General features: G+C 40.9%; 1 protein-coding gene across 1 annotated transcript in view; it reads right to left on the reverse strand.

Annotated features, from left to right (window-relative positions):
* The window catches only part of SDK1 (sidekick cell adhesion molecule 1), a 628,797-nt gene that overhangs the window by 276,869 nt on the left and 334,743 nt on the right, over positions 1-17,185 (reverse strand). Inside the window, exon 6 of the mRNA XM_029911274.1 lies at positions 1,783-1,916. Within this exon, the coding sequence (XP_029767134.1) occupies positions 1,783-1,916 (134 nt within the window). The remainder of the gene's footprint in view (positions 1-1,782; positions 1,917-17,185) is intronic.

The raw sequence follows: 17,185 nt of genomic DNA on the forward strand, positions 1-17,185 counted from the left end.
GGGAAAACAATAACTGAGAAAATGGAACTTGACTTGAGCTTTAAACTTCCACAGCCGGTGAAACTACGCATTGGTTTTCACCTTTTTGTTTAATACATGTGTGAAGCAAATAGGGCACCGGGTGCGGCAATTTGGGCTGCCCAATCATCACGATGCAGATTACACAAAGCTCTGTTCCTCTTTTTCATCCAATCCACATGTTGCTATGCCAACCTTTTCAGAGTGCGGCCAGCCTCAGGATGTTGATAACAATGAGTTGAGACTCAACCCAGACAAGACAGAAGCAATATTGATGGGTAGATGAAACACCTTAGAAGTATGCCAGAGATAGTTTCTTGCCCCTCCCCCCCATTACTTAAGCCTGTGGAGCAGTGTGACCCTTGACTGGATAGTAGTATAAACCTTCTCAATTGTTGTTGAAAGGCCAGAAAGCGGTCAAGCTTTAGCCCCAGATTAGTACGGTGTGGTTCAAAACTGATTGGCTGATTGTTCAGAAGGACCTGTTGTGATAACTGGATCTACAAGTTTACCCTAATTGTGAGCTTATCTGTGAAAAGTGAGTCAAAGCTCACAAAACGTCACAAAAACCTACAACAACAAATGTTGAGGGGAAAAGGTACAAAAGTTGAGACAAAAAAATTGAATTAGTCCAAACAAAAAGGCCTTCTGATAAAACTCAAGGACTATGTTAAAATCATGCCTGGAGTACATGACTGATCCTTTGGGACAGGGAGTAACCCTTTTTGATGCAAAGGACTATTTTTCACAAAGGCAAGCTTACCTAGGTGGTAGGATCAACTGGAGTTCCCAAGGGGACTGTCTGTGACTCCCTGTTAAAGCTGTTGTAGTGCCTGAGGAGTTCACACTTGATGGTTGGTGAAATCTAAGTATAGAACTCACAACCAATTTGGGGTGTGTGCCCTGCTTCTTAACAGACTAACCTGAAGTTGGTACTCATGCTCCTGAGTCACTCCAGACAGCTTGACAACTACCTCCACCATCTCTTGGGACCCCAGGCCTTCTTTGTCCTAATCCTGAGATATTGCCTCACCAGGCCATAACGAAACCGCTAACTGCAATGCCCTAAATAGCCTAGTACTGGTACAAGTTGCCAGGTCTCAGAGTGGTTAATATGACCATGTTCTATGCCTGTGTTTCTCCAGCTGTGAGTGTCAACACCAAAGACAAAGGCTGCATTTACTATCCTTGCTGTTCTTCTCTCTCCCCTTTTGTGGCTTTATGTCTTGGTTTTGTCTTCTAGGAAATGGGATTGGAGTTTAACAGCAGCAACAACAGCAGGTCTAGCCCATCTCAACTAACTTCTCTTTTCCCTAAAAGGACAGTAATTATCTTTAATTCCATTTGAGAGACTGTCAAATACACAGGGTTTCCTTCTAAAAATTCCCTCTAGCTAAAGGGAAAGAGAACAAGGGATGTTGATAAAATGAAAGCCTTACTTAATATTTGTCAAATGCTTTAACTGTTTTTCCTTCTTTTCTGAATCTTTAATAAAACAGTAAAAAAGGATTATTAATGGTGTGCTTGCCATGGTACCAAGCAGGCTGAGGCTCTCTATACCAAACCCCAAATCTTGTGTAAAACCATTTAATGTTGGACTCCCACTGACTTTACTGGGAGTTGAGTGCGCTCCATACCTCCCAGGAGAAGCTTAGCTCCTTTCAGGATCACTTTGCTAGTAAATTCTTTTCAGCATGCCGATTTTTGGGAACATTTTCAGTGACCTCAATACCAAAGCAAATTTGGTGAGATTTCAATACTCACTCGCTACACTCAGATAAAGAAATGGACTCGTCTTGTTCTCTCCATTTTTTTCATTGACAGCTTGGACATAGTAACCTCCAGCATCTGTTGCTTCTGCTGCAAGGATCACCAACTGATTCTCCAGTGTTATAGCTCTGTTTAGGAAAACAAAGGATTGTGTTAAAACAGGAACAATGATATTAACTAAGCATAAGCTGTACAGAACCTGGCAGGACCACACAATATTCAAAGGTCATTCAAACAGAGACATGTGGAACTCAACAGCAGAACTTTATCTTCAGACACAACCACAGGAAGGATTCAAGAGCTTTTGGGTCTGTGATGTTTGAGCCTTTTCTCTTCTTTAAGTTGTTTAAGATGCTTCCAGTGATACAGAAGATTACAATAAATGATATATAAAAATTAAATAGTTATTTAAGAATGACGAGAGAAAGAGTTTGACCATAACTATATGGGTTACATGTTCTATGCTCCTGGCAAACACCATTTTGCTGCAAACCCAGTTTGACTGAAAACCTTCTCAGAAAGTGAGAAGATCAGCACTCTGGGAATGAGAGCACCCACTTCAGTTAAAAATCAGAGGCAACAGAATTTCAGGAGATAAATATTCTATATTTACGGCCTGTGTAATTATTTCAGTTACAGATACAAAAAGAGCAAGAGACTAATTAACATGCTCAGCTGAAGGATCATGTATATAGAGGGAGCGAAGAGCAAAACTATTTAATCTAAACCAGGTATGAAAGCACAGCACTATTCTGTAGTTGGTGGTGGCATAGTCCTAGGGGAGTCAATAAATGTCATGGTCTAATATAATTTACTCTTTCTTAGAGCTGCTATATAACAGTTGTCTTCATAAACTCCCTTGTAAGACAGTGTTAATCATTTGTACAGCAGTAAGATCAGTTTGTTTGCATTTTACATGTGCTGTATAGTCTTTTGACTCTATTAGATAAAATATAAATCTAGGGAAATATGTAAAAATTTAAGTGCTTGGAATAAATATAGTCTCTCAGCTGAATCTGTTCCTTTCTACAAGTTAAGTTCTCCTTATCTGGCTTGTAATGACAACACAGACCAAACACCAGCACTGCTATCACTAATGGTGCAAGGCAGCAGTATTAACTATTCAGAATGTGAGATTCACAAATTATAAAAGATGAGGAACTCTGATTTGACCATCTAATAGGAGCACAATATACTACCACCTAGAGATTAAACTTGTGTTCAGAATTGGGTCATTTTTTGGATTTCCAGGGTTGGAGCCATTAAGAGGCACTGACATAGACTCATAGACTTTAAGGTCAGAAGGGACCATTATGATCATCTAGTCTGACCTCCCGCATGATGCAGGCCACAAAAGCTGACCCACCCACTCCTGGAATAATTCTCTCCCTTGAAATGATAAGGTCTTAGTGTGGATAGGGCAGTGTTTCTCAACAACCAGTCTGTGGACCAGTGCCAATCCCTGAGATCTCCCTGATACAGTTTAGGAAGGCAGCAAGCTGGTCCCTGGTATCAAAATGTTGAGAAACACTGGGTTAGAGGGTTTAATAGGACATGAGAAGCTCAAAAATTATATGAAAATTAAATAAGAACCCCATAGCATTATAGTGGCAGAGTTGTGGGTCAGGCAGCAGTCATTTTTATGTTGACTTTGATAAAGGCACAATCTAGTGATCTGAATATAGGACTTGAAGCAAGAAACTCCTAACATTGGGCCCAAATCTAGCACCCATAGTCACAGTTCTCTGAGTAGTGCACTAGGCTCAAGTGTACCTTTAAATCATAGCGCTGAATATGGGTTGGGGGCACAATTTCTGCCCAGACTTAGAGGGAAGTAACTTTGTTGATCCCCACTGTGTGCCCCAACAGTTCTGGCTAGCCCATACGGGTGGGGATCCATATTTATGCTCTCTTTCTGATCCTCTCTGTCCACTTGGTCGTAAAGCAGTATCATGCATGCAGTCTTCTGCTCTTTCAGCTGTGCTAGAACTGCTATCTGGACTGGTCCTATGCAACGTCACAGTTGTGTATGTTTAGTGGGCGTGGAAGGGGTTACTCCCCTGTGCAGCTATGTAGGACAAGGCACAATCTAGTTCAATTAAAGGGGGCTCATTGCGGAGTAAGGTATAATTCAGCACGAGTAAGGGTAGGTGAATGGAATCCTTTGTTATCTTGGCCAAATCACTTCATCCTTTTGTGTCTTGATTTCCTCACTTGTAACATTGGAATAATAATATTTATTTCACTACTTCACAAGGTTCACAGACTGAGGAAGTTAGAGGGCATATTAAGAGAAAAATCTTAATTTAAACCTACAAGCACTAACAGTTTCACAGATTTTTTGAGAAGCTGTATATACAGGCGCTGAGAGAGGAATGTGGCTCCCCCCGCCCCCTCCCCCCAAACTGGCTCTAGGAGAGAGCTTTAAATAAATTAGAAAATTATAATGTAATTGTTAGCAAAAGAGCAGTTGCCAAAGATATGAAATGGGATTTTAAAATTGTTAATGAATGGGATTTTTTTAATCAATGGTAATCTCATAACACACGCTGAATATTTCAAAGGCATTGATGAACTAACTACTGAAACCTATCATAATGAATACATTGCTATTAGAGAAAAAGATTTCACAACTGAGGCTCTGAGTTTGCAGAGATGTATGCATGTGCTTAACCTGATGTATTGGTAGTAGTCCCACTGACTAGGAAAGTCAAGTACGTAAAAAAGTCTTTAAAGGATACAAGCCTGAGTTTCCAACAGTATCATCTAACATGTTCTCTCAAAAATATTATGCTTTCAGTGAACCCCCTGGGGAAATCTATCATTTTAGAAATACTCTCCAAGTCACCATCAAGGGACCTGAATTTTTCTTATTATAGATTATGTAACAAAATTATGAACAAATGCAAAAAATACATTCTGTTCCATATATGTTCAAGGAACATTTGCAGGTGTAAATGATTAATTATGTTAGATGGAAAAAGTTTATATACTAACATTACTCAAATAGCATGTGAACGTTTTGAGTTATTCTCGCTCCAATAGATCAGTAAGGAGTTTTCCTCTTATAGTGTTTTTGCATGGTCTGGTTTCATTAATATTAACTTACAATTATTTTATTTTTGGAGAAATGTTCTTCTTCATAAAAGGGACAGCAGTGGAAGGAACATGTATTCCCAACTGCTGTATGCTAGCCTATATGTTGAACAATGAGGCACAAAATAGCTTCTATTTAAACAATCTTTCCAGTTATGTTTGTTATATTTTATCCATGACATTTTGACTTTATAATCAGAAGACAGATAACAGTAAACATTTGTAAAGATACCCATAATGATTGACAGCTCAACCTCCTGATAAAGACAGAGGGCCAGATCCTCAGCTGGTGTAACTTGGAGCAGTGTCATTGCATTCAATTGAGTTACACCAATCTACACCAGCTGCATAATTGGCCCACGGTATCACATTTTGAAAGTTTTTATTCAAAAAAGATATATTAAATTATCCCTGTGGGTCAATTTTTCCATGTTGAATGGAACTGTATTAGCTTAATTGACTTGGAAATTGGATCAAAGGAAATGTTTCATAGATTTACAGAATGAGGAGCTAAAATGTAATCAATACTGCATTTAATAAAGCAAACAGGATAAAGAGAAATTTCCTATTAAATAATAATGATAGTATCTTTAAATACAATGCATATTATATTTGTTCCTACTGTAGTTATTCCAAAAAGATACAGCAATAAGGAACATTATTTTTAAATACTGGAATACATTTCAGGCAGATCCAATACCAGCTGCAGGTGTAGCCAAAAGTCTTATAGGCGATGCAGCACTTTTGGAAAGAGTGCTGCATAATTACCTCGCTGTTATTGATTTAACTATTGTAAGTGATTGGTTGGGAATTCCCAAGATAGTGGGTAATAAAGCATATAGCCAATGTTCAGGAATGAAAGGCAAAGGACATTTTAAGATAAATTTACTATGGAATTTTTAAAAAAATGAAGGATTTCCTAAATTGCAATATACAAAATGAATTTTATTAGAATGTCTGTGTGAATTAAGATATATGGATGAAATTCAGAAGATGTTTAAAGACTATATGAACATAAATATATAATTTGTACAGGAAAGTATCCTTACCCTATAGCCAAGCATTATACATTACATCAGGGGTAGCCAACCTGAGCCTGAGAAGGAGCCAGAATTTACCAATGTACATTGCCAAAGAGCCGCAGTAGTATGTCAGCAGCCCCCCCTCAGCTCCACCCCCCGCTCCCAGCGCCTCCCGCCCACTGGCAGCCCCACCGATCAGCACCTCCCCCTCCCTCTCCGCACCTCCTGATCAGCTGTTCCGTGGCGTGCAGGAGGCTGGGGGGGGGGGGGGAGGAGGAGCGAGGGCACTGCAGGCTCAGGGGAGGGGGCAGGCCCTGTGGCAGAGCCAGGGGTAGAGCACCCCCCAGCAACTGGAAAGTTGGCGCCGGGAGCTCCAGCCCCAGAGTCAGTGCCTATACAAAGAGCCGCATATTAACTTCTGAAGAGCCGCATGTGGCTCCGGAACCACAGGTTGGCCACCCCTGCATTACATCATCACGGTGACATGAAAAAATTGAGATATGAGGACAAAAAGAGTTGGGAAACAGGAGATAAAATAAGAAATTATTGAAGACAGTATTTTATATCTTTAATTAAAAAGTGTCCAATTAATCTTAAACATTCTGAGCTGAGTTATTGATTTCTTTTCTGAAAAATGTTTCAGTAAAAATGTTCAGTTTTAATTCACTGAATAATTGTTAGTTGTTAGAGAGGGGCTACGGTGGAATAGCAAGATCTGAAGCCCCCAAGCTTTAGGAGTTCAGATCTGGATCTGGAAAGAGCTAAACTGCCTGTTTGCATTGGGTGGCTTAATTAGTTACATTGATTAATGAATCTTCACAATGTTTCTAAATCACTTTGAAGCTCTAAGTCACTATGTCCTGATCTTTGGCTGCACTGAGGTGGCTCTTCACACTAAAGTTGTCTTAAAATTTGTATTACAATTATTGTTTGTTTCATTTTCAATTACAACTTTTTAATTATTTCAGCATCACAACTAATATTCTAAGGACAAACCTGGTTCCAGGCTGTTCGTTTAACAGTCTATTTGAGGTTGACAATTCTTACAGATGGACTTTAATCTGTTAGTAATTCATAGCTTATATAAGGCAACTATACAACTACACCTCTACCCAGATATAATGCGACCCGATATAACACGAATTCGGATGTAACACAGTAAAGCAGCGCTCTGGGGGGGTGGGGCTGCGTGCTCCGGTGGATCAAAGCAAGTTCGATATAACTCGGTTTCACCTATAATGCGGTAAGATTTTTTGACTCCCGAGGACAGTGTTATATCGGGGTAGAGGTGTATTGTTTGAGAGAGAGACTGAATTTAACTCAATTAACATCTCCAGAAAGAGACAACTGACACGCGAACTAGGGTGCTGTCACTATGACCCTTGAGGGTGACTAGTTTGTAGGGAAAAAAATCAAGGGGGCATTTCAAATGTTATGTATTAATAAAGGAAGTTGGAAAACACCTCTAGAGCTAGATGGAAGGATAAAGGAAACAGATATTGTACGGAGAATAATGTACATTTCTCCCAGATGGTACACCTGACCAAGTATTACAATTGAATTGCTGGTGTAACATTGGCTGAATACAATTTCTGTCACAACTTTAACATCAAAAACAAACAGTCACAGACTGAAGGACTGTGATCTGAAGGAGAGGGAAGCAGAAGACAACTGAAATCAGAAGCTGTGGGCTGGCCTATATGTTGATTCAGTCCATACCAATGGAGTATAAATGTTACTCTGCACTAGCATGTTGTTCACTAACTGCTAGTGCACACTAAAAGTTCCCTAGTGTGTGTTAATGTAGTCCTGTTTGAAACAGAACTACATTAACATGCACTAGGGAACTTTTAGTGTGCCTCAGTACGGTCCACACAGGTCAGTTAGTGCATGACATGTTAGTGTGCCCTAAAGGGGGGAAGGGATAGCTCAGTGGTTTGCACATTAGCGTGCTAAACCCAAGGTTGTGAGCTCAATCCTTGAGGGGACCATTTAGGGATCTGGGGATTGGTCCTGCTTTGAGCAGGGGGTTGGACTAGGTGACCTCCTGAGGTCCTTTCCAACTCTGATATTCTATGAAAGTGTTATACCCATCTGGTGCAGACTAAAGTACCATGTAGTCAAGCCCAGAGCCTATGACTTACTGCCTGGCCAAGAGATATGACTGACAGAATGGAGGGACAAAAGGCTCAACATAGGGTAGGAGGAGAAAAGGACAGATTTATAAAGGTATTTAGGCACCTGAAGACACAAATAAGTGCCTGGTGGGATTTTCCAAAGCTCCTAAATGCTTAACTCCCATTGATGGTTTTGGATCAGGCCCTGAGAAATACAGACTAGCATTTTCAACAGTGTTTCAACAGACCACATTTAGGCACCTAAATAAATTATCTGATTTTAATAGGTGGAAACATTTAACAAAATATCCCGAAGAAATCTTCAGATTACCAAACCGTTGGATTTTTGCACAGAAAATCACAACTAATGGAAAGAAACAGTAATTTTTAATATAAGGGACTAATTTTCAGAAAGGCATATTTTGTTAGACTGTTAGTTAACAGATTGGTGGATAAACAGATGTTAGAAATCTAAATCATTGCAGTAATAAAACAAAAACCACACAATAACCTGATTCAGCCTCTGCTTAAAACAGAGCCATCTGTTCAAGCTCCAGAATGCAATATTTTAGTAAAAAGGCCTTTGATAAAGCCTCTTTTCCAATGCTACCATCCAGCTAATACAAACATCAAAACCCTCTTTACAAGACATTAATTCCAGAAAATCTGTATTTCTTTTTAAAACTTTTGTTTATATCATGTAACCAGAGCTGATCCTTCTCCACAAAGGCTGATACCCCGCAGTAACAATGATTTTACTAAGAAATGCAGAGATTATAGCATAATGATGATGTAATTACTAAAGGATTCCCAGAGGGATTTTTGGCCTCAGCAAATATGCAGTAATATCAAATATAAATATACATTATCTGGCTATAAATATATATAAATCCTGGCTCCATTGAAGACAATGGGATTTTTTTTCAAATTTCAGTGGAGCAAGAATTTCACCATGTTTTCCTCCAAAATTTCCTTGCCACTTTTGGTAATTATGAATGACAGAAGAAAAATGTTTAAATAAAACTAAGAATTCACCTTCATCAGGACTCAGTCCTAGACTAAAGTATTATGAAGTTGGCTATATTATAACATAACTGTAGCAACAGAGCATGAGGGGTCCTGGACAGATCTCATTCTTGAGTGGAACAAAATATTCATATTCCAGGTACTTAATACTGCAAAACAGCTGTTTATTAAGTACACACACAAACACATCCATTGAATACTGCATAAATCAATTAATGCAGTGTACTAAACAGAACATAAACCAAATTTTATCTTCTGGACACTTCTGCTTAAAGGCCTGCTGGACAGTCATTAGCTGACAGCCTGTTTTTTTATTTCTAGGGTTTTTGTAGCCAGTCAAGATTTTTCATGAAGATTTGTTTTTAAAGAGAGAGTATCCTCTTTTTTACTTTCACACTTAACAAAAGAAATATGCAATTCATATGTATATGGTGGAACAGCCATTTCCAAGACTCAGTCAAAAGGGTCGAAACAAAACCAATTAGTTGACCTACAGTAAAGAAAAGGAACCAAAAACAGCGCGGGCATTGGTAGGATACTAGTGGCCAATGGGGACAGACTAGCTGTAAACACAGTGAGATGGAGACTTCTTCAGTCTACTTAGCTCCTCCCCCCTGTAACAGGGCTGCCTTGGTCCTGCCTCTGTCTCAGTCCACAAATTACGTGGAGACCCTTTTGCTGGTTCAACACCTTGTGCAGTTTATTTACAGTTGTGTCCCACCACCTTCACAGCATACCTAAGACCTTTCCCACGCAGAGGAGAGAGAGAGAGAGAGAGAGAGACCTGTAAGCTAGTGGGTTAATTGCAAGATACCAATCATTTACAATGTTTGTTTTCCCCAAAAATTTTCTAGTGCACATTAGGGACCACCGAGATAATCTGGGAAGAAAATAGAAGCTGGTTGTCCACTGGTTGTTCTATTATTTGATCTCTGTTCTTACAGAGCCTGTAAAATACAGGAAATAAGGCAACAGAAGACAGGCAATACTTGGCTGCCCTCCTGTGCCATTCATCTTTATCCTCCTACAGGATACTCCTTTGAGGCACTGCTTGCACATATCCCTCCCCAGCCTGCAGCTCTGCTCCCAAGAATGAGTTGATGCATAAAAAGAGTGTGTGTTTTTCAATCATGTTAGCAAAATTGAGTTAGTTTAACACAATTGAAAACTCTCACTGAAGTACAGGCTAACATGTCTTAAGACCTTTTAGCTGGTTGTCTTCTAGCCTAGGGGGCCAACCTGCCAAATGCAGAGTTGAAGCTGGGCAGCTCTGACTGCCTCCGCAGGAAGGGGATCATAGAGACAGCCCTGACTGTCCCCCTATACCCATCATGAGCTCCACTCCCCATGGCAGTACTGTTTTAGAGGGAATGTTACTAGTGAAATAGCAGAGCCCTCTTGGTATACCGATCATGCCTATATCTCCAGTGTCTTCTGCTCCTCTCCCTCTACTCCTAGGGTGACCAGATGTCCCGATTTTATAGGGACAGTCCCGATATTTGAGGCTTTGTCTTCTATGGGTGCCTGTTAACCCCCACCCCCTGTCCCGATTTTTCACACTTGCTCTCTGGTCACCCTATCTACTCCCTATAAAGTATTTCTAGAGATTCGGGTTCCTGGACTGACAGCCCAGTATTATGAACCCCAAGCATTCATAAAATATGAGACAAGGCCCCATAAATCAGGGGATTGGCTTAAAAATATACGTGTTGGATTTTTTTTTTTAAAACATTCTTAGCACGCACTCGGGAGATGTTTTCAAGCTTTCCTTCACAGCCAGGATGGTTTTCTAAAAAAAACCCTGAAAGTTGAGATTCTCATGTAATCACATGATTCCAGGCACTGCGGCTTTAAAAAAGCCACCAAATATTGCAAGACTTCGATAAAATCATGACAGTTGGCAACAACGAAAGACCCTCTCTGCTCCCTGCTGCTGCCGCCTGGAAGGAGCCCTAAGGGTTCTCTGTCAGGTACTACAACATTCCTTCTTTGGGATTGGAGGTTCTCAGGAGGTGCTCCCCAAAATACTTATTTCAAACATATTTTTCAAATTATGCCCATATTAGTTAGTGCCCCAGATATTGCCTTTTTTTGCAAAGTGAAGGGCAAGATAAAATTGAGTGTAGCCACCTTTTAAAAAGTGGGGAAATAGACAACAGAGGCAGGGCTCCCTTCCCACTGCAAGTAGAGTGGGTGAAGAAGAGGCAGCATCCTCAGGGACATCACAAAGTGATACCTTAAATACAGGATGATGACAGCATTGCAGAATTGTGAAGGAGATGCTGTGCAGAGAAAGAGAAAGCTCCTATTCACAGCAAATACTTCTATAATAAACTAATGACTACAGAAAATAGCAAGTGACATAAGTTAGGTTTTGTTTAAATATTCTTTATCTTTCAAGCTTGCACTGATTTTAGTTCTTCTTTAAAGGGACATAATCGCCCCTCTCCCCCCAGAAAAGAAATTTTTGTTAATTTTTTTATTATTATTAAGTAACAAGAGCTCAGTCCAGCAGATGTCAGTCCCTGTAGTGGCTATGCTTGAATCACAGCACGCAAGTGGTATCTAACTGAATCACAGTGCAGTGATAACTGTTCTCCTGGACGTGCTATTGTAACAGTGTAACTATAAGAACACATCCCAAACTTTAAAGCTAAACTAGAAAACGCCGTCAAGAATGGAAGCCAAAAATTCTGGAAAAAAGTCAATTTTCTTTTCAAGTCTTTTTTTCTTTTATAAAATTGTTACTCTAATCAAGGTATGTGTGTGTCAACAGAATATCTATTTTCTGCTCTCTCTCTGGTTTATCATACAATCAACCTATTGAACTCCACTTGAAACATCACTATCTGTTGCTATGGACATAGCTAGCAACCATTGGAGAGAGGAATAGTGGAAATACTTAAATATAAATGGATTATTTAAACAAAACTGACTGCTGGGAGGTATTCACAGGTCACTGATCTATAAAGCTAACTGACTCCACTAAAGATGAGCAAGAGGCTATTTGTATTAGTTTGGGATTTGGAGGGGTCAATTTTAAGATAAAAATACAAGTAAATATTGCCTCACTATGAAGCATTTTCTTGTACTGAATAAAGAGAGTTCTCTGTTCATTTTTTACATTGACTTTTTACCTCCTCTATTGTGAAAGGAATATTTTTGGTGTTATTAAATAACACCTACCTTTCTGCTACAGGAGATCACTATAATGTAGTGTTATTATACTTTGTAGTTTGGTTTTAAAGAGCTCCTGCTGGAAGAGTCTTATATGCAGTGGTGTAAGTAAGCAGGTACCATTAAGATATTTATTGCCAGTACGCTGTACCGGAAAGACATTTTCAGAACCGCAGGGCTCTCCCAGGAACCGCAGTGGCGAAAGGAGCACAACTTGGGGGCACCCGGCGGCCCCACACCAGCAGCTCCTCCGGCGTGTCTGTACCGCCCCCAGCCCTGCCCCCAGCCCTTCCACACAGCTGCATCTCCTGCCTGGGGTTTGTACAGGCCCACTGAAGAACAGGCTGAGGGAGGGACATGGGGCGATACAGCCGCGCTGGAGGACCAGGCGGCACTGTTGCGGTTCCCGGGAGAGCTCTGTGGTTCAGGAATTGGTATCCGGTGCAGCAGGAGGACAGAGCCCCCTCCAGGTAAAGTGGGATGGGGAGGGGATGTGGAGAGCACTGGGGCCCCAGGCTGGGGCGGGGTGGGGAGGAGGCACGTGGGGAGTCATGTGGGGAGGTCACGTGCCCCCTCTTTAGCTGGTGCCCCCCTTTGTGTCCCTCCCATGAGTTGCCTATGCGTACCAGTAAGAATTAAAATCTACTTGCACCTCTGCTTATATGTTTCTAGCACTATTTCATTGATAGCTATTCTTGAAAATAATTACGAAAGGGAGCCATGACAATGAACTGTATTGAACAAAAACAAATTAGCAATGGCATGCCTCTTGCCCCAGGGCATCACAATGAACAGATGATGGATTAAGTAACAATGACAGAGGTGAATCTTCAACCCCCAATAATTTATTTAGCAGATAAATTTAGAAGTGCCATAACATTGCTAATCTTGATGCCCCTACGTCTATTTACTGCCAATTCTGCATCTGCCATTGGCATTGCAGCTGCCATTTTACATTTGTTTCTGTAACTCTCCCCTGAACACACGGTTTCCGTTTTCACAGTGTAATTCAAAGCAGACTCTTACCCATGGCTTGTCAAGAATGGTTTTAACCATTTGTACCACTGTATTTGAAGCATATAGACTTTTTGGAATCACAGGTTCAAATCTTGACAGACACAATTCAGCTATATCTTTCCGGTAGGTGTTGCCCAATGTTCTTGGCTAAAATCCATTCCTCCCTCAACACCCACACATCAAGTTGGGCACTGTTTTGTGCCAACTGTCCACACTTACAGGATGGGCAACTCTATCCTGGGAAGCAGTGACTCTGAAAAGGCCTTGGGTATTGTGGTGGATAATCAGCTGGACATGAGCTCTCAATACAATTCTGTTGCCAAAAGGCTACTGTGATGCTTGGATATATAAACAGGGGAATCTCAAGTAGGAGAAAAGTTATATTATCTCTGTATTCGGCACTGGTGTGACTGCTACTAGAATACTGTGTCCAGTTCTGGTGACCACAATTCAAGAAGGATGTTGAAAACCTGGAGAGGGTTCAGAAAAGAGCCATGAAATTGCCATGATTGGAAAACATGCCTTATGGTGACAAACTCAAGGAGCTCAATCTGTATAATTTAAAAAAAGAGAAGGTTAAGGGATGACTTGATCACAGTCTATAAGTACCTACATGGGCAACAGAAATTTGGTAATTGAGAGCTTTTCAGTCTAGCAGACAAAAGGATAACAATGGCTGGAAATTGAAACTAGACAAATTCAGACTGGAAATAAGATGCAAGTTTTTAACAGTGAGTGTAATTAACCATTTGGTTCAATTTACCAAGGGTAGTGGTAGATTCTTGATTACTGGAAATTTTTAAAAGATATGATCCAGTTCAAACAGGAGTTAATTCAGGGAAATTCTATGGCCTGTGTAATACAAGAGGTCAGACTAGATGGTCACAATGGTCTCTTCTGGCTTTATAATCTATGAATGTATTAATCTGCCTGCAGACCTCACTTCCTGATGTGACTACATATCGAAGGAGTATCCAGTCGTTTGTAGGTCATTTTGGAATCCTTCAAGATAAAAAAGGTGCTATTATATGTAAGGTATTAGTAAGGGAACTAGTGGCCTCACTCTTCCTCGGCTCTCAGAAGACAAATGTCCACTTCACAAAAACTACTTCCAAACTTGGCACTGGTCCTGGCTATCTCAACAGACAAGTGAAGAACTGAATGAAGACAGGAACTCTTCAACTCTATAGGTGGATAAAAGAATTAGGGCAAATAGATATGGTGGCAAGAGAAGTATGGACTGCTATAGCCTAAGATGTACCTGAGGACTTTATTCTCCAGGGTAGTCAGTCCAGTAATCCAGTATTTTCACAAGCACTAGTTTTCCTCCATATCATCCAAAACCAAAACAACAACAAGAATGCTAAAAGGAAACAAGTGTCACGTGTTAAAAATCTCAGGGTTCCATATGAAGTAGGACAGGTACAGTGGTACTGGGTGATGACAGAGCAATTTATTCAAACAAGTTTTTATTATGACATTAAATTAAAGATCAATATAGTAGCTGGTGGTATCACTGTAAAAGATTGCAGTTTGCTGTGACCAGTACTTCTGCTGTTGCTGCAAATACACTGAGTTAAACCATTGAGTATAAAGAGTTTAATATTTATTGATGTTCATCATTTATGTACAAATCTGGGGGTTTGCACAAATATTGCTACTTGCCCACTATCAAGATACATACTAGCGTGACACAACATTGACTGAGCACAGGACTCAGAGCCAAAAATAACAGAGTTCTAATTCTTGCACTGCCTTGGGCAAAGTATTTAACCTCTCTGTGTATTTGTACTGCCCTTAGTAAAATGGGGTTGATACTTCTTTACCTCAGGAATGTATTTTGGGGATGAAATTGTTAGTCTGTATAGCACTTCAAAGATGTAAAGGATTATATAAATGTTGCTATTATTAGTCTTAATTTTCCTTACTTCTGCTTTTCAGTTTGACTATCAGAAGTTTTGTTATGACTGCAGGCTAAAGACAACTTCTTTTTGCCTGCTCATTTTAAAATTCCTTTAATATCTCTTTAATTATACCCATCCACCCACTCACGGTGTATTTATATTTCAAACACTTGTCTTCCAATAAACTAGTGGTTTTGCAATACTTTGCCAACTACAATCCCCCTATCTCTTGAACTGAACAATTTTGTATTTAATGTAGATACATATTCAGTAACGGATACATTTATCTTGGTCCCTGTAAATTCCCTGTTTCTCTGCTGAAAGTCCCTATTCTGTACTATTGTTTTCAAGCCAGTCCATCATTCACTTTACTTTGAATGGTGCTCTCAATGCAAGCACCTCAGAGTGCTTTAATCCAGTAACTACAAAACAAAGGGTAAAATACAGACGAGTAAACAAATAGGACTTTAACAGAGATTTAAAATGAACTAATTCCATATTTCTAACACAGGCAGGATATATGGTAAGCAAGATGGCAAGCAAACATGATCTTCAACCGTATGGTGTTCTTAAAAGTCTATTATGAAGCAGAATACACAGAGCTCTGGGAATGGAGGGGACAAATCACTAAGATATCTGTGACATTCTATGTAATGACTTCTATACAATTAGTAACACTTCATAACCAATTCTTTGTCAAACAGAAAGCCAGCCAAGGACCCATAAAGAAGAGCTCTGTGTAAGCTTGTCTCCTTTCACCAACAGAAATTGGTCCAATAAAAGAATGCCTGACCCACCTGGTCTCTCTACAGTATTTTAGGTATGTAGATGTATAATGACATGAAACACCATAGTTTGTGTTATAACTTGCTAGCTGCAGATTCTATAAATTTGAGATTATGTAAAAATGAGCAGAAATGCTACCCAATGAGAGGTCAAATCTTCAAGAGCACAGATTAAGGTTTCCAAACCCTAACAAGTGAATAGAATAAGGTGAAACCTACCAATGTTTGAGAGAGAAAGTAAAATTGTATCAAAAAAGATCTGGTCACCCCCTCCTATAGTAACACAGAAGGACCTGCTGGCAGAGCGTTCTCTGCATGTACCACTCCTGGGGGAATTCTGCACCACGGCGCAATGCAAAATTGTGCAAAAAGGAATGTTTTTTGCAGTTTCCTTTCCCCCACAGAAATGGACTGCAGTGCTGCTATCTGCCACTAGGGGCCACTGGACCCAGCAGAGCCCAGCTCAGCTCACACATAGAAGACACTACCAGGGGGAGGGAGAGGGAGCTAAAGGGTACCCAGCAGCTGCAGTTCCCCGCACACCCTGAAGGAAGGAGATGGCAGCGCACAGGAAACTCCACACAAGCCCTGGACCCAGCATCAGGCTGTTTCACCCTCTGGATCCCTGGGCTCTGAGAGGCAGCGGGGTGAGTATCTGGGCTGGGGTGGGGGGGCGGGGCTGGGCGGTGGGGGGGGGGGGGGGTCGGGGGGGGGGGGCTGCGGCTGAGGGGTGCAGGTGTCTGGGCTGAAGGGGGGGACACAGCTGGGCTCTGGGGAGAAGGAGGTGCAGGTATCTGGACAAGGGGGAGCCAGCAGCTGGGCTCGGGGTGTGTGTGAAGGGGTCAAATATCTGGGTTGGGGGGATGCCGTGCCTGGGCTCTGGGGGGGAAGGGGTGCGGGTGAATTGGCTGGGGGGGGCCCATGGCTGGGCTCTGGGAGGGAGGGGTTGTGGGTGTCCAGCCCCCTGGTTGTGCTCTGGAGAGGGGGGGGCAAGGGGCAGAGAAACAGGAACTGGGTTGTCACAGAAGTTTCTTTAACTCTCTACTCCTCAGGAAATTTTGTTCTGTGTCTATATTGTTACAGACCTACTTGCTGACAGGTATTTTGAAATAAATTACCAAAATAATTGAAACTGGCATGATTATGTAGTGTTATTTTGACAAATAAAATTTGCAGAACTTTGAAATATTGTGCGGAGAATTTTTATTTTTCTGGTACAGAATTCCCCCAGGAGTAATGTACTGATATGGGGA

This window comes from Terrapene carolina, unplaced genomic scaffold (assembly GCF_002925995.2).
Source record: "Terrapene carolina triunguis isolate 2854851 unplaced genomic scaffold, T_m_triunguis-2.0 Scaffold93, whole genome shotgun sequence".
Taxonomy (NCBI): Eukaryota; Metazoa; Chordata; order Testudines; family Emydidae; genus Terrapene; species Terrapene triunguis.